The 18,783-nt window shown below is 38.5% G+C and overlaps 1 protein-coding gene and 1 long non-coding RNA gene across 18 annotated transcripts in view; one reads left to right on the forward strand and one right to left on the reverse strand.

Moving 5' to 3' along the window:
• The window catches only part of agtpbp1 (ATP/GTP binding carboxypeptidase 1), a 336,033-nt gene that overhangs the window by 255,755 nt on the left and 61,495 nt on the right, over window positions 1-18,783 (forward strand). The window contains exon 24 of one of the 17 annotated variants that reach the window (XR_011354832.1): window positions 6,383-6,423. The exons of 14 other annotated variants lie outside the window; for them this stretch is intronic. Coding sequence is in view for 2 of the 3 variants with exons in the window: in XM_069929839.1 (XP_069785940.1) it covers window positions 3,236-3,289 (54 nt within the window). In the remaining variant the exon portion in view is untranslated. Of the gene's footprint in view, window positions 1-3,235; window positions 5,120-6,382; window positions 6,424-16,130; window positions 16,158-18,783 lie in introns of those variants that run through there. 2 more of the 17 variants (XM_069929848.1, XM_069929839.1) reach the window with 2 other exon arrangements.
• LOC138759442 (uncharacterized) lies at window positions 3,708-17,359 on the reverse strand. Its single transcript, XR_011354836.1, has 2 exons — window positions 17,055-17,359; window positions 3,708-4,617 (listed from the first exon to the last, which is right to left on the reverse strand). It is a non-coding gene; the product is annotated as an uncharacterized lncRNA (long non-coding RNA).

The raw sequence follows: 18,783 nt of genomic DNA on the forward strand, positions 1-18,783 counted from the left end.
TTCCTTGCCTGTTTTTATAAATAGCTACCTAAGTATATATTTTCTATTGTGACTTAAATAATCCTGAATGTTTAACATGGGGGAAAAAAAGAAGGTTCAGGATTATACCACTGCAAAATCCTTCTGAGAAAGAAAAAAATAAATCTTGGAGAATGTGTGCCTTGACATTTCTTACCTGAGGGGATGAGACACAACGCATTAATTGTTGAATAGATGCAGTTTAGTTCTCAATTCGGAGGCCAGGTTCAGAATACAGCTGCCACAAGCTGGTTTAGAACTCTGGAGTAGGAGTGGCATACATTTATGGATGGTTGGAGGGGAGAATTGGTGGAGAAACTTGGAACGCCAGCACTGATCTTGCAGGGTAAGGGAAATTGGGATTCTGATGCTCATACTGAAATGATGTGGAAGAAGCCTGGGATATCAGTAAGGCTGCTGGCAGAGAGAAGATGGTGACCTTCTTGTGATTGCACACAAATGCACATAAAACATAACTTGCATTATATTCTCCCCGATGGCTGTGAAGGTATACTTGCTGATAGTCATAGGCTAGGTCAGCTTTGTTACAAAATCAAAAATTTTGAAAGCTACAAAGCCTGAATTTTAACTGAATTCAGGGATTTTAATTTTAACCCAATTCATTAGGTTGGGAAATTTTGCACTATATTTTTCTTTGATGTATGTTAGAACGAGCATACCATCAGGGTGGCACGGTTGGCACAAATGCTGTTACAGCACCAGTGAATCGGGTTCGAATCCAGCGCTGTCTGTAAGGAGTTTATACATTCTCCCTATGTCTGTGTGGGCTTCCTCTGGGTGCTCTGGTTTTCTCCCACTTTTTAAAACAGATGGGGATTTTAGGTCAATTGGGGTATTTGGGCAGCACGGACTCGAGGGCTGGAAGGGCCTGTTACCATGCTGTATGTCTAAATATAAAAATATATTAAATTGATAGCATTTTTTTTGAATATTTTACTTTAATTTTCATAGACTCATGAAACATTATAATCTTTTTTAACACTCAAGTAACATATAGAGTCTGTATTTATCTCCCACCTCCCCCCACCCTCATACAACTGAAAATATCTGCATCCTGTTTATGACCAGGCATGAGAGTGATCGGGGATAACACTGTAGGAGAAAGGAATAGACACCAAACACATCTGTGAATGGGTGGGGAGATGCGAGAGACGAGTGGCCCCATTCTATTTTCAGATTATTTCCAATTTGTTCCCTCCCCAGTGCATCTGCGATCCACTTTTTCAGAAACTCCATCATGTCTATCCTCTCCTTACCCTCCTTCACCCCCACAAATTTTAACGGTATACCTGCTGCTGATGTTTTCCAAGGTATCTATCTTCTCCCACATCTTTACATTATCCCTTTTCCATGCATCCATTTCTCTCTCTCTTATCCAATCTTTCTTCCACTCTCTCAATTCTCTCTTCCATTTTAGATACCCTTTCTGTCTGGTTTTCCAGTGTTTCGTTGATTGCCCCTTGTCCTGCCACCAGTGTCTTCAAAGTTCTTTTTATCTGGCCAATGGCCTCCAGTATCTCTCTGGCAAAGGGCATCAGGCCCTCTGTCCCCTTTATCTGTCTTTCACCTCCCTGTAATGTCCTTCTTTTACTCCCTCATTCTTCATTTTTCTCTTCCTCTTCCATCTTGTTTTCTGACTCCAGGCCATCCTGCCACACTATTTTCTACCAAACCCCCCCCTGGCCACACTGCTCCTGGAGTCCTCCAGGCCTAACACCTCGAATGCCCTCCAACCCCTAGGTCCCTACCTTTTCCAGCCCACGGGACTGACTCCACCTAATTTAGTTCCTTCAACCTCCACAACTCCTGTGCCTGACAGCACTCTCTTTGCTTCAGTCACATCCTGTCGCTGGCCCCCTCAAGATTCAGCCTTCTCGGGACCATCCTGTTTCTCCCACCCAGGAGAGTCCCATTCTCTTAGGAAGCTTCAGGGCTCCATTGTCACTATCACCGCTGCCGGTCCCACTAGGCCCTGGGTCGGTCTTTCCACACAGTAAGTCTCTTCCTCCATCCTGTCTCTTTGTTCTTTTTCCCATCTTTTTTCTTTCCCTTCTCACTCTTTCTTCTATTCGTATTCTTGATTGTCTTCTTTTTTTTTGGAGTCTTTTTAGTTTGGGGGATCTTCTTGTATTTATCCTTTATTCTCTTTTCCCCAGGGAGCTGATGGGTTACCCTACAAGCCCCTCACCGGCATCTTGGATCTCCGATAGAATTTTTTTATTCATTGAATATGTTGGATTGTTCCAAAATGTGTTATCTGGGCATATGTGAATGCATGTATCTAACATGTGGAAGAAAGGGGTAGTAAACAGGGTGGTTTCTTTTGCAGATGTGAAATCTTGAAGTATTTAATTGAGACAGAAATATAATTTGTACCAAAGGCAAAGAACTGGTTTACAAAACATATTCTCTATTTTTAATGCAGAGATTTAATAAATAATGAAGTTGAAATAAAAAAGGTAACCAATTGTAGGTTCATAATGTAATTATTGTGAGCTATACATATGAGGCTGTTTACATTATTGTATTGATTGAACCTCTAACAGTGAAGGGTCATTTAAAGTAATGAATGAGATGTTCATTGATTTCTGATTATGGGAACAGATGATCTGTCATGAGAAAAGTGCTAGAGATGTCAATGCAGACATTTAACTAGATTATCCTAATTATGTTGAAAATTAATTTTATTATGGAGAGGTCAAGTCAGGGAAGAACTGGTAACTGAGGTGGGTAACACTGGAGCAGTAATTTCTGTGGATAAGTCAAGGATTACAGTTCATTTAGTTTTAAAAGGAGTCTGAGATGACTATGTGTTCTGTAACTAGCAATATTTTAAGTTTGAACAGGAGACAAGAGTTGGTGCTTGGGTAGTTCATGTTAATTAGGTTGGATATAAAAGGCATAAAATTTGGCTTTGTTGATGAATGGCAGCATGTGAGTTATGGAAGGAAAGGTGCAGTAATCCACTCATTAGGAAGAGAGTGCAATATTAATATTATTAAAATATCAGACAATTATTCCAGAAATATCATTGTTTGGCTCAATGTATTTTTAAGTGGATTCCCATGGACTGCCTTAGGTCATTATTTTGTGTTTGATTGCTGAATTAATACTATTAGTTGATGAAATGAGTTATGTATAGATATATATTGCCAAGAATGTTTATGTGAAATTGTTGCTAATCCCTGTTTTCCAGTCTTCAATAGATGGTGCGAGTTTCAATATACACGTTGCTGTTGCTGGGTCTTGACAAACATAAACAATGGGTCAGAATTATATTTTTTCCAATTAGAAGTGTAATTTCTGTAGCTTTTCTTTTTAAATAATTTTGTGGAGTAAGCTTCAACCGAAATTGATGAAATCTAATGTTTTGGGTGGCTGAAGCTTAATTCATCTGACTTGTTAATATTTTCTTTGCAGTGAAGTATTAAATAAAACATTAAAAAACTGATTTATATACACTATTCTATCAATAAAATACTAACAGACATTTTCACACCAGTGTGAAGCATTTGTAATGTTCAGGTAGTTCCCTTAATCTGTAAATTAAAACCGAGATTGCTTTATTTATTCTATAAGCTTTGGTTTGTGTAGCAACTATTTTCCTTTATAATCACTTGCAGGAATTAGAATGTTGTTGTTGTCTTTGACTCATTCAAATAAGTCCATTCTAAAGTTGAATTGATTCTCCATGGTTTATTAAACATTGTTATCAGTTGCTATACATTGTTACAACCTGTTAAACTTTATTAGATGGTGCTAAACTTGTTAGAGGATGGTTAAATGATGGTTAATGGTCAATAAAAGTTGTCAGAACATTCCAAGTCCCTTATCTGTCCTGGTTATCTCTCGAAGGCATGCTTTGACCTTCAAAATGACCGTTGTCAGGAGACAGCATGAAATGTATTAAACAATGGCTTGAAAGCCACAAAATAGAATTTGCTTGCAAGAAATGCATTTTAACCTTTACAATACTGGCCCCTATTAATTACCTCTAAAAAAAATAATAATTACCATCACAAAGAAAAAGATCAAGCATAATATAGGTTAAATTTCAAAAGAAAGTGAAAGTTAATTATCAAAACTTTCTGCCTCTTGTAAAAGACAGATTTTGGTATTTATTCTGTTCAGAAAGCCAGTTTTAGTCTTGGTCCGAATTTGTTATACAAGTCCTCTTTTGTCTTGAGTGATATCAGCAATCTTCCCCATCAACCAGGAATTTTGAGGTGCTGTATAGTCTATAATGATCACACCATGAAATTACTCCTTATTTTAAGCTATTTCTGTCTCTTGCAACAGTGGAAGATATTCTTTCACCCATCTTTTCCAGAACAAATCCAATATAAATTGCACCTGCTTCTTCCTGTGGCGCACATATTTGTCTTCCTTCTGAAACTGCCCTGGTAGCAACGAAGGTTTACCTTCAAGAATATTCATTCCCTTTCTTAGACTTGAAATGGTCCATAGAGTACATATGTCTAAAGTTAAATAGTCTCGTTTTTATTCAGATATAAATTCTCTATGTGACAAATGTTAAATTGGTGAATCTTCTTTGGTTTCACATGTTCTGGACTTGCCCTAGTTTGGAAAAAAATTGGAAAGTTATCTTTAATACATTATCGATGATTCTCACATTCAAATTAGAACCTTGCTCTTTAATTGCTCTATTTGGATCACTTTCAAGAAGATGATGTTTTACTGACTCCAACTCAAAACTGAATTTTATCTTTTACCTCATTGATAGCCAGATGTGAAATTTTGATTAAATGGAAAGACAATTCTTCACCTACACATACACAATGGTTAAGTGATATTATGTCTTGTTTAAGTTTAGAAAAAATTAGATATTCCATTAAAGAGTCAAATATTAACTTTCAAAATATATGGGGCCCCTTGATGGACTATTATCATAACCTAAAGAATTAGGGTTGTTCTGAAGCTTTGGTGCTGTGCTGTTCATCCCCAGGTTGTCGTCACTTGATTCCTACATGTTAGCTTTTAACTTTGCTTAGTGGTAGGGGAACTGAATTATAAGTTTTTTTTTTTGAATTTTACAATATAACATATAACTGCTACTCAAACATCAATAAAAAATATTTTAAAAAGAAAAGAAAAAGGCTTGAAATTTCATTTATATATCTCTTCCTCTGGCAAAAGCAGATTATCTCCAATTTAGCATTAATCAATTTTTTAAATGTGAGACTTCCGTTTTCTTGAGTCTCAAGATCATCTGTTTCTTTTTGTGGTAGATCTTTTTGATGGATGTTATCCAATTTAAATTTAACAGGAACATCGTTTGTTGGGTTGTTCTTTCTGCTATGATTCAGAAACCATCTTTTCAAAAGCTGTGGACATTTTCAAACTATTCCAGGATGAGAAGTAATGGATTAAGCGGATAACTGTATCCATTTGTTCAGACGTTATTGGAGCAGCATTTGCAGTTTTATTCCTGATTTCAGGGTTCTCTGGTAAAATTTATTTTAATTTATCAGGATTTTGAGGCTGTAAAAGAAACTGAGGCCCATTAACCCACATTTCTTTGTTCAAAAAAGACGACTTTCAAACCTCAGGAAGCCAAATCGGCAGGATTGTGAACTGCTTTAACGTATCTCCACTGTATTGGATGTGAGACTTTATCAATTTCCGTGATTCTGTTAGCCTCAAAGGTTTGAAACCTTGTGGTTTTATGTTGATGTATTTGAGCACACAGGTGCTATCAGTCCAAAATATGGAGTCTGTTAGTTTCATCTGCAACTATCTTTTCAACATTGTGTCCATTCTGCTTGCCATGATAGCAACTGTCAACTCCATTCATGGGATAGTGACTGATTTCAATAGAGCCATTCTGGCCTTTCCCATTGCAAATCCACAATGTACCTGATCCTTGGTATCATGCAATAACAGGTAATTAACAGTTCCGTAACTGTCTTCATGTGCTTCAGCTAAATTATGTTATTGAGCAGATGTTACAGTTCCAAAGTTTGTGAGTTTGAAGCATCTGTCAATCTTGAAGTCTTCCAGTTTATGAAGATCCTGAATCCAACACGATCATTCTTGTACAATGGAGTCTGGTATCTCATCCTTCCAACCGATCCTCTTCGTACACAAAGCTTGCAGGATCTTCTTGGAAGTCAACACAACTGGGTGCCAATATTCCTAAGGGATCATACATTGAACTGACTGTTGATAGTACCCCTCTTCCTGTGACAGGTCGGCCATTCAAAGTGATTTTGAACTTAAAAACATCAGACTGAACCCACCATTGTCCACCTAACACCCTCCCAACAGGAAGGTTGTCAAGGTCTAAGTCCAAATTCTTCATTTCTTTTGCCCTCTCTTTCAGATATGGCAGCCAATACCTGGCGACTGTTACTTGTCCATTTGGTAAGTAGAAAACCTCCTTTGAAACAGATCACTTCTGACTCATGATAAAGAGCTTTTGCTTCTTTTACTGTAGCTGTAGAAGTGAGACAGTCAATCACATAAAAGTTATTCCTGATGTTATTCCTTGAGAGCACACTTCTTAAGGACAAAATTTGCCATGAAGTCGTTCCAAATAGATGCCCTGTCATTCAGTATTCTACCATGTTCTGACTGTAATCCCCATCAGGCCACCAAAGGAATCATAACAAGTCACGGTCTTCATTCGGTACTTTCACTTGATAGAACATTGCTTGAATATCTGGAGTAATGATGACAGGTTCTTTACGGAATCTAGTTCATACTTCTATCAATGCTCTGGTCAAATCAGGACCCTGTAAGAGTTGAGGATTTAGCGAAACTCTCTGAAAGGTTGCTCCACAGTCAAACATCACAAAGTTTTTTCTCCCCATGGTGTGCTAAGTACCATTTTTTTGCCATTTCCACTTTCCAAGATATCATCTAGTGCCTCCTCTGCATATCCTTTGGATATCATATAGGACACAGATTTGGTGCAGTCTGAATGAAAGGAAGAATCTTTCTTGAATCTTCTTTTTAAATTCAGTGTACATTGCTCGATCACACTTCTATTATCAGACATGTAGATTTCCCTTTCCTTTAAAGGTAATCCAATACAATAATGATCATTAACCAGCTTGGCAGATTTTGACCCCGATTCCAAGAACCGCTGATCTTCCTTTGAAAGTTCTTGGTCGTCCCTGATGTACTCAAGAAAGTAATTCTTGAACTGCTGTTCCCACAGCCTATCAAGCTTAACAACCAATATCTTGTTGACACATTGCCAATTAATTTTGAACCTCTTCTTTCTCCTAATGGTCCATTAATTGTCCAGCCAAGCATAATTTTGACCACATTAGGTCCATCTCCCACACTCTTTATCATATCTAGTGGTTCCAGAGCTTTAGGTACATCTGAACCAATCAGCAACACAATCTCAGAGTTGATTTTGCACAAACAAACATTTTTCAAATGCCTCCACAGTTCTATGTCATTTTGATGAGGGCTGTTTTCTTTATGCACAGGCATTGTTGTTTGATTGCATATGCCTAGGAGTTCACAAAAATAGTTACTATCTAGTCCAGCGATCTTTAGTCTCAAAGCAACGTTGGTTTCAATATATTTAACTTGACCTATAGTTCTCAATAGAATTTTTGTACTTCTTCCTTGACGATTAAGCTTATTCATCAGCCCCACGTTGAAAAATGACGCAGTGCTTCCTGGATTAAAAAATGCTTAAGTATGCACTATTGCCCTTCCTTTCTTGGCCTTGACTTGCACAAGTATTATTAAGAGTTTGCAGTGTTTTCTCTGGCCCCATTAAGACCATTTGTCAATATCGAGGCTTCAGCACTGTTTTCATCTGTTTCTTTTCTTGTCATTTTTCCTTTTTCGTATTTTTTTTTGGAAGATATGTAGCATTTTAGGATGCTTTTGGCTACATATGTCACAGCTGAATCGCTTTTTTAAAAGTTTTTGCTAGTGTGTCCTTTACACACACAGCCAAAATATACTCACTTATCCTTCAAAAAAGTGATTTTCTCACTATTTTCTTTTCCATCTCTGCACACTTTTCCAAAGTATGCTTGTCATTAGAGAACAAACATTTCTTCACAACAGGCAAATTTTCATTTTTCTTCATTTCTTTATTTGCAACTGCCAGAGAGGTGGCAAATATACTTTTAAAAAAAAATTTGGTTGAGGGTATGATTTGGACCTCACAACTTCTTCACTTACTATTTGAGTACCTTTGATATTTCCATACGATGGATCTATGGCAATGTCCACTTGCCCTTCAATGAACTTTACCAAATCCTTAAAAGTAGCTGTTTCTTTGCATCTTTTCAGGTATTCAACAACTGAACTTTCCTTAGTTCTCTCATCTGGTAGGGTAATTAATTTAAAATGATTCCCATATTAGTGGATATGTCAAGCTCTCACAGATGGCTGATCTCCCACATGACATTGCAACATCCTCTTAGACTTCGTGTTAACCGGCCTTACTTTTTTTCACACTATGAACCATATCAATCAAAATACACACAAACATTTCCCTCTTGAATATACACAGTGGTATTTTCTTCCCCTTTTTCCCCCTACCTTCCCTTCCTCCCTTCCCACCCCCCTCCAAACCCATTAAACATTCAACATATACAATACAATAAAACCATTAAACAATGTCATCACACAATGAAAATAAACAAGAAAATTATGTCATCTATTTTTACACACTGGGTCAGTTCATTTCATCGTCTTCTCATTTTATCACTTTAGGGAGTGGAGGTCCGCGGTAGGCCCTCTCTGTTGTGTTCCATGTACGGCTCCCAAATTTGTTCAAATAATGTGACTTTATTTTTTAAATTATGTAATTTTTTCCAATGGAATACATTTATTCATTTCCATGTACCATTGCTGTACTCTCAGGTTCTCTTCTGATTTCCAAGTTGACATTATACTTTTTTTTTGCTATAGCTAAGGCTATCATAATAAATCTTTTTTGCGCTTCATCCAGTTTGAGGCCTAATTCTTTACTTCTTGTATTACTTAAAAGAAAGATCTGTGGATGTTTTGGTATGTTGCTTTTTGTAATTTTATTTAATACCTGATTTAGATCTTCCTAAAACTTTTCCACTTTCTCACATGCCCAAATTGCATGTACTGTTGTTCCCATTTCCTTCTTAAAGTGAAAACATATATCTGATAATGTTAGATCCCGTTTATTTAACTTTTGGGGCATGATATATAGCCTGTGTAACCAATTATATTGTATCCTGCGTAACCTCGTGTTTATTATATTTTTCATAGTTCCAGAGCTTAACTTTTCCTATATTTCATTTTTTATCTTTTTGTTTTAATCTTTTTCCCACTTTTGTTTGGGTTTATAGCTTATTTCATCATTTTCCTTCTCTTGCAGCTTGATGTACATGTTTGTTATAAATCTTTTTATTATCGTTGTTTCTGTAATCACATATTCAAAGCTGCTTCCTTCTGGTAATCTCAGTTTGCTTCCCAATTTGTCCTTTAAGTAGGTTTTCAGTTGGTGGTATGCAAACATTGTACCATGAGTTATTCCATATTTGTACTTCATTTGTTCAAATGATAATAAATTATTTCCCAAAAAACAATTTTCTATTCTTTTAATTCCTTTTCTCTCCCATTCTCTAAAGGAAAGGTTATCTATTGTGAAAGGGATTAGTTGATTTTGCGTCAATAATAATTTTGATAGTTGGTAATTTGTTTTTTTCCTTTTTACGTGAATCTTCTTCCATATGTTGAGTAAATGGTGCAGTACTGGTGAACTTTGAAATTGCACCAGTTTTTCATCCCACTTATAAAGTATATGTTCTGGTACCTTCTCCCCTATTTTATCCAGCTCTATCTTGGTCCAATCTGGTTTATCCCTTGTTTGATAAAAATCTGATAGATACCTTAATTGTGCTGCTCTATAATAATTTTTAAAGTTTGGTAACTGCAAACCACCTTGTTTGTACCATTCTTTTAATTTACCTAGCATTATCCTCGGTTTCCCCCCTTTCCTTAAGAATTTCCTTATTATTCTCTTTAGTTCATTGAAGAATTTCTCTGTTAAGGGAATTGGTAACGATTGAAATAGGTATTGGATCCTTTGGAAGACATTGATTTTAATGCAATTTACCCTCCCCATCAATGTTAGTGACAATTCTTTCCAATGTTCTAAGTCATCTTGTAATTTCTTCATTAATGGATGATAATTTAATTTGTATAGGTGGCCTAAATTATTATCTAATCTAATACCTAGGTATCGGATTGCTTGTGTTCGCCATTTAAATGGTGATTCTTTTTTAAACTCTGTGTAATCCACATTATTCATTGACATCGCTTCACTTTTATTTGCGTTGATCTTGTACCCCGATATTTCTCCATATTCCTTCAATTTCTTATGTAGTTCTTTTATTGATATTTCTGGTTCTGTAAAATATATTAAGATGTCATCTGCAAATAAACTGATTTTATTTTCCTTCTCCTTTATTTTTATCCCTTTTATTTTATTTTCTGTTCTTATCAGTTCTGTCAATGTTTCTATTGCTAAAGCAAACAGTGAGGGAGATAGTGGACATCCCTGCCTAGATGACCTACTTAATTTAAATTGGTTCGATACATATCCATTTACTGTCACCTTCGCCAGTTAATATATTTTTCTGGTAGGTTGAACCTCTGTAATACTTTGAATAAATAATTCCATTCTACCCTGTCAAAGGCTTTTTCTGCATCTAAAGCAACAGCCATTGTTGGTATCTTATTTCCTTGAACTGCATGAATTAAATTAATAGTTCATCTTTTCTTAATATATCCAGTTTGATCTTGTTTTACTATTTTTGGTACACAGTCGGCCAATCTGTATGCTAATAATTTCGCTATTATCTTATAATCTGAGTTAAGTAGAGATATTGATCTATATGATGCTGGTGTTAATGGATCCTTCCCCATCTTTGGTATTACTGTAATTCTTACATGAATCTGGCAAGTTTTGTGTTTCTTCTATCTGGTTCATTACTTCCAGGAGAGGAGGAATCAATAATTCTTTAAATGTTTTATAGAATTCTATTGGGAGTCCATCCTCTCCAGGCATTTTATTGTTCAGTAGCTTTTTTAATATATCCTGTATTTCCTCTATTTCAAATGGTTTTTCAATTTGTTTTGTTCCTCTTTTTACAATTTCAGTAGTTCTATTTTAGCTAATGTTCTGTTTTAAGTTGCCAAGCTAGTATTTTGTGCAATTTCCATGACCTTCATCTTCTTGACATGTAGCTCCTCAGGGGCTGCGCCCCAGCAGCTTCTGCCATATTATCCATTCAGCCGACCATTGCACTCGAACATCAAACATGCAGAACAATAACTCAAAAACCAAAACAGTCCTCAAAGGACAAGTGGGATTTTCTCCAAACTGTGTTCTAATTTGCAATAAACACACAGAAGGAATCCTTAGTAAGGATTACTGCTTCTTCAATGGCCTCAGTGATGCTGTTGATGATTGTGCCTCCTTGAGTTCAAAGTGCCAAACAGCCCAATTGATCCAGTCCAAATTCCAAATCCAATTTCCAACTTTCTGTAGTCTTAAATTTCATCTTCTATTGACTAAAAATTGTAGTGAGTTTTTTCCTTTATAATCACTTGCAGAAATTGCAATGTTGTTGTTGCCTATGACTCATTCAAGCAAATTCGTTCTAAAGTTGAGTTGAGTGTTCCACGGTTTAATAAATATTATTATCAGTTGCTATAGATGGTTACAAGCTGTTAAACTTTGTTAGATGGTGCTAAACTTGTTAGACGATGGTTGAACAATGGTTAAACGAACAATAAAAGTTATCGGAACATTCTAAGTCCCTTACCATTTTGTAGAAACTAACTGACCTGGTTATCTCTCGAAGACAATGGCTGTTGCCAGGAGATGGCATGAAATATATTAAACAATCGCTTGAAAGCCACAAAATAGAATTTTCTTTCAAGAAATTCATTTTAACCCTTACTATTTGGAATCACATTGGTAATTTGCATGAGGTTTTGAGACAAGCTAGATTTGAAATGCTTCAAGGTCATTTAGTTTCCCGATGGCTTGTGAAATGTTAAATTGTAAACAGACCACAAAAATATAATATTGTAAAGCATAGAAGTAAAGAAATGACATATGCACTCACTTTCTTAATTCTATTAAAATTTTAATTTAATTTGAATTTCAATGAGGCAGCCATATTTTATGCAATTTTCTCATTATTGAATTTCATTGGGTCTAAAATTTGGAGTCTTATTTGTATTTAGAAAAGTAGGAGATAATGCAGATATTACTAGCCCATGCTGAAACATGAAGTGAATTGTTGTAGCATGAATAAAAGCTCTCATGACTGGAGGGAGAACAAATGCTTTTATTAGCCTATAACTAAGTGTAGGGTTCAACAGTAGTCTTCAGAAGAGTTCTGGGTTTAGGTGTGAAACCAGGGTTATATATGGGAAGATGGGGGTGGAACAGAGAGGCAGGGCCAGCACCCTACCAATGAATCCCAGTTCACTGCATTCACCCCTTCTTGTAGAATTTAGGGTCTGTGAATGAAGGCAGAGAACATGGGTTCAGAAACAAGTGGTTAAAAAAATTTACAGTTATTTACAAATTTAAGTGGTCCAGGAGGTCTGGAAATCCTGGTGAAGTACCTTAACTTCTTGAGTCTCCAGGCTCCCTTGTGAGGGAGCAGAGGCAAGTTGGGCAAGTGTGTCCTCCTGAACTGGATCCCCTGAGTCTCTGACTGGGTGCAGTGAGAATGTTCTGTGGTTTGCAGGGCACCTGAGGCAACAAACCCTCTGTTTGGGGGAGTGCCTGGTCCCTGATGGAGACGGTGTCCTCTTTGCCATCTGCGTTCTTCACATAGGCATACGTGGGATTGGTGTGGAGCATTTTCACCTTTTCCACCAGTAGATCGTTCTTGTTTCTCCTCAAGTGCTTCCTAAGGACTAGACCACGAGTAGTGAGCCAAACTGGGAGTATAGTTCCCGATGACGACTTTCTTTTGAAAGTGATTAGGAGCTCATGAAGGACTGGACCAGGAGTAGTGAGCCAGACTGGGAATGTAGTTCCCGATGACGACCTTCTTTTGAAAGTGAATAGAAGCTCATGAGGAGTACCATAGATTGCGGTACATAGTAGCGACCAGATGGAATGGAGCGCCAAGGGGAGGACATCCTGCTAGCATGTTTAGAAAGCCTTTGGACTTCAGGGCCAGTTTGACAGCCTTCCAGACCACGGTGTTCTCCTTTTCAACCTGCCCATTTTCCCAGTGGTTGTAGCTAGTAGTCCTGCTGGACGTGATGCCCCTCACCAGCAGGTACGGATGCAGCTCATCACTCATAAATGATGAACCCTGTTTGCTATGAATACAGCTAGGATATCCAAACAGAGTGAATATGGAGTCTAGGGCCTTCATAACTGACTAGGTGGATGTATCTGGGCATGGGATGGTGAATGGAAAGCGGGATTACTTGTCAATGACAAAGAGGAAGGTGTTCCTGTTCGTGGAGGGGAGAGGTCCCTTAAAATCGATGCTGGGCCATTCGAAGGGATTGGATGACTTGATCAGGTGCGCTTTTTGTGGGGTGAGAGAAGTGCGGCTTGCACTCCACGCAGAGCAGGCAAGACCCGGTCATTTCCCTGACATCTTCTATGGAGTAGGGCAGATAGTGCGCCTTGACAAATTGAGCCATGCAGAGACCGCAGTTGACTGGTGTGTGCAGAGGCATACCTTCCTCTGGATAAGGTATCTGGAGGATCATTAAGGGCTCCTAGCCAATAGACAATGTCATAATTGTAGGTGGAGAGTGAGGACTGTAAATCTTCAACCAGCCAGGTAGTGTCTTCAATGCCTCACGGCTTCTATAATGGCTTGAGCTCCTTTTCCACCGATGGGTTCCGGAGCTCGTGGCCTTGTAATGTCTGTGGAAAAAAATGCAACTGCCTCCCCGCCTGGTTAAGGGTAGCGGCCAAGGCTACGTTCGAAGCGTCATTTTCCACTTGGAAAGGTACATTCTCGCCCACCGCGAGCAAGGAGGCTTTTGCAATGTTGTTCTGGAGGTAGCTAAAAGCCGGTTGGGCTTCAGCTGAGAGGGGGATATTAGTGAGAGGGCGAATCTTATCAGCGTATTGAGGGATCCACTGGGTGAAATATGAGAAAAACCCCAGGCATCTCCTCAAAGCCTTTGTGGCCCTGGGAACGGGGAACTCTAACAGGGAGCGCATCCTATCAGGACCGGGACTAATGATTGCCATTCTCCACCACGTAGCCAAGGATAGCCAGCCGTTTAGTCCTGAACATGCACTTGTCAGAGTTATAAGTGAGGTTCAAGGCTTTTGCGTCGTGGAGAAAACTCTGGAGGTTGGCATCATGGTCTTCCAAGGTGTGGCCACAGATGGTGACGTTATTGAGATATGGGAAGGTAGCCTTCAACCCATACTCATCCACCATCCTGTCCATCTACTTCTGGAAGATAGAAACCCCGTTAGTAATACTGAAAGTGACCCTCCAGAATTGATCGAGACAACCGTTAGCATCAAATGCTGTGTATGGAGAGTCCTCGGATCGGATTTGGCAGCTGGTGATAGGTAGCTTTCAGGTCTGATACCTTCATCCAGCAGACTTTGAGTCTCCGAGTATATAAACTCTGTCTGCTGCACTGTACCTCTTACTCTTAGTAGCAATGGGCTTGCAGTCTGGGGACAGATTTGGGAAGAGTGGGGGGGGGGGTCAATATTCAGTGCGAAGAAGCTACATGTGGGTTCTGATTTTAGGGGCCCTCCATTTTCACGCTTTTAAGGTGACACATAAGTCCAGTCCCCACAATACCGGAGCACAGTTCATCAAGAATATACAAGTGAAATTTACAGAATTTTCCCACACCCTTCAAATGGTGAGAAAAATGTGGTAATTAGAAGATTACATCTTCAGGTTGTAATTTTGCACAGTTCGTGAGCCTATGAAGCTTTCTGTGGAGCCCATGTCGATTAGGCATTTAGGCATTCTGTTTACCTTCACAGTCACAATGGAGTTGCTGAGCTGGTGAGGTCTGTACTGATCTAGGACCATTGAGGCTAGGTCTCCGGAGACTCCATGCTCCTCTCTCGAGTGGCCCCCACCATCCTGGGTTGCTCTGCGTGGGTAAGATGGTGTCAACCTCGTGGCGCGGCAAGATAGCTGCCCTCCTTCTTCCTCTGACGATGTTGGAGCTGAGTTTGAATTTATAGAGCGAGTCGGTGCCTCACTAGAACTTCGTGCTGCGAATTCAGGTACCTAGCCTTCAACTCCTTGATACCAGCATCATACATAGAGCAGTCCCTGATGTCTGCATACTCTTTTGTTCCTACCCTCAAAACGAGTATGGACCTCCTGATTTCATTGGTGTGGAAGACATCTCTGGTCGTGTTTAGGTAAGCCTGGAAGCAGTCTAGCCAGTATGTGAACTCCTCAACAGCGTTGGGGATAGAGGGTCTATTAGCAGCATACCAGGCTTGAGTAGCGCTTCCATTGTTTAGGGAATAAGCTAATAAAATTGTAGCATGAATAAAAGCTCTCACGATTGGAGGGAGAACAAATGCTTTTATTAGCTTACAACTAAGGATAAGGTTCAACAGTAGTCTTCAGAAGGGTTCTGGGTTTAGGTGTGAAACCAGGGTTATATATGGGAAGATGGGGGTGGAACAGAGAGGCAGGGCCAGCCATCAGTACAATACCCTACCACTGCAATTGAATTAACATGATCTACTCTAAAATCTACATTTTTGTTTTGATATCACTTTCTTCCCAACTATAACCTCTTGTAATTATCCTCAGGTGAATCCGACAATGTAACCCAGTTAGATGAACTAAATAGTGAATATTTATTGTATTTTTTTTGTCTTCATCTATGATAACTGACATTCTGAAAGATGCCTATTTATTTTCTGTCGCAAATGATGTAACATTTAATTACATTTATGGAACCTTTACTGCATTTCCATTCCAATAAGCAGAACTGATGAGGTGACAAATGTATTTTAGAGATGTTCGCAGTGGAACAGCATTTACCTACCTGTGTCACTTTACAGTTATCTTTTGGATGATTACTTTCTTGCTTTATCTGTTTATCATTATACATAGGCTTGGCTTTGACACTGAATTCAAGAGCTTATTTGTCCACTTAATATTTGATCTTTTATGTGAAGACTGGCAATTGCAGTGTGAAGGTCCTCAACTGGATGTAGCAGTAATTCAGCGCAAATATGAATGCATGAGATGTTATTGGAGAGAAAAAAGAAAGAATTCTAGAAATTATGCAAGGGCAGCAGATGGATGATTCTCTAAATGTTTTTGGATGATCTAATCTGGTTATCAATGATCAAAAGGATGACTTGCATATGAGTGGTTCCTTTCATTTTCCTTTGGAACTCACAAACATTTTTCTAATTAAGTACTTGTGAAGTAATGTCTGAGATATGGCAGACAATTTGTGGCAGCAAACTCTCACAAAATGCAATGTGAAAATCTGCTTTGGAAATGCACTTTGAGGGCTAAGTATTAGCCAGGACACTGAGGTAGTGACATGGAATTTTTCTTTGTTCACTGGACAAGTTAATGAATATTTATCTATCCTTTGATGTTTATTATCATCTTTATCTGCCTTGCATTCATGATCATTAAAATTCTTACTATTGTAGTTGGTGTCTGTTTCATTCCAGAAAGCAAGAATTTTGGTGAAACTCTGCAATGTATGTATTGTATATGACAATGAACACATATTAAACATTGTTCAGTGTTTTATCTGAGGGAGAACCTTCAACAGTGCTCTGCACTTGTGCTGTGCTGGATTATCAACCCAAATCTCTCTCTCTCCTTCTGTGTGAGGAATGGCACCATAACAGATTTCAAATGGGGGAAATTGCAGGAATCTTCAGAGGTCCATTTTGTGTGATAGATCACCAAACATAATACTGTACCAATCAAATTTTGGATGTGCAAGAGCTGGCATGTCCAAAATATCTATGTACAAATTAAGATAGTATTTAATGGTTTTACCATCTTTACCTGCAAATCAGGGACCAAACTCCTTTTGGCAAGTTGGTGCGGGTGCCCTTCACTTATTCCCCAATTATACATCTCAAAGGACATTATGACTTTTTAAGCACAGTGATGTCTCAACAAAGAGAATAAAATAACCATCAAGGACATCAGTAGGAGATTGCTTTTCTCTTTTTCTGTGACGGCGCACATCCTCATGGCGAACCAGCCCCGCTTGTATCACAACGTGGTGGGGCAGCCATGGGGAAATGGTGTCATCAGAGGTTTCTTTCTTACTCCAGCATCCCTTCCAGCGCCCACCCTGGGCAGCAATTATGATGTCACAATGCACCAGGTGACTGAGCTCATGCTGTCCTTATAGGGGCGTGTTGAATGTGAATAAAAACAGTCGTTAATGACCCTCATCGTGGTGGCTGTGTTTCTTCCACTGCTCACACCGCCACACTCCCATGAAATGTGGCTCAAAAATGGCTGATACACTTGAGTGAGGATTTAAAAAAAACACAGCATAATAAGTAGATTTTTTGTGACTTTACTTTGGTTACATCACATTGTTTTCTGTGCATCGTGGTATCCTACTGAGATAGAGCTCGTCCCTTTAAGACGACAGAGCATAAATCTCAGTCAATAACATTTGGTCAGATAAGTCAATACAATCCACTTCATGCTGCAACTAAAATACACGTTTTATATCTGTATCAAAAGTTGGTGTGTGCAGCAAAACCTGGTGTGCTCTTTTGTACCACTGTTGATAAAGAATCAGTAATCTAGTAATGAGATTGATATATGTCTCTTGTGGAGTCCTTCAATTTCTCTTCATGGCATCACAGAATCTTATTTTCTTTGTCAGTTGATGTTCATTTTTTTTATATCTGAGCTTGAAAACCAGAGTTGGGTGAGGTTCTGAGCATTAAACTTATTAAAGCTGATGTTAACAACATTAAAATGGTAAGATTAGTGGTTTTGCAGCATTTTTACTTTCTCTCAATTTATCCATCTCCACTGCATCTGTTTCCAGGATGAGACCTTCCATTTCAAAAGATCTGAGTTATTCTTCAGAAAACATGGCTTCCCCTCTACTGCCATGACTCAGCCCTCACCAACATCTCCTCTATTTCCCATTCATATGGCCTGGCTCCTTAGCTCACTCCCACATATAAAATAGTCCAGGGTTTCTCTCATCATTTCTTACCACCCCACGGCCACTGAATCCAATATATTATTCTCTGCAATTTCCAGCACCTTCATAAAGATTCCACCACTAGGTACATCTTTCGCATCCCTCTCTGCTTCTGTAGGGATTGTTCCCTCCATGACTCACTCATCCACTCAAACCTTCCCACTAACACCCCCTTGATACCTAACCCTGTGACCACAAGAAGAGCTACACTTGCACTTACAGCTCCTCCTTCATCATTATTCACTGTCTTTTACTTCCTATGGATGCTGTGTGACATGCTGAATTTCTCCAGCAATTTTATGTATTGCACTAGACATCTGCATGTTTTCTTCTTTTTTAAAAATATTTTTATTGATGTTTTACAATGCAAACAATTATGCAACAATATTATTGGTATTCCTTCCATTGGAAGAAAACACCAAATAAAAAAATAATAATAAACCTGTGTGTGATAGAGTTTTAAGTGAAACAGCCATTGAGTGATCCCACTCTCTCGGCAGAAGAGACCTTGATCCAGTAACACAGACAACCATTATTGCTGGAGACCTCTCTTGC

Source organism: Narcine bancroftii, chromosome 1 (assembly GCF_036971445.1).
Source record: "Narcine bancroftii isolate sNarBan1 chromosome 1, sNarBan1.hap1, whole genome shotgun sequence".
Lineage (NCBI taxonomy): Eukaryota > Metazoa > Chordata > Chondrichthyes > Torpediniformes > Narcinidae > Narcine > Narcine bancroftii.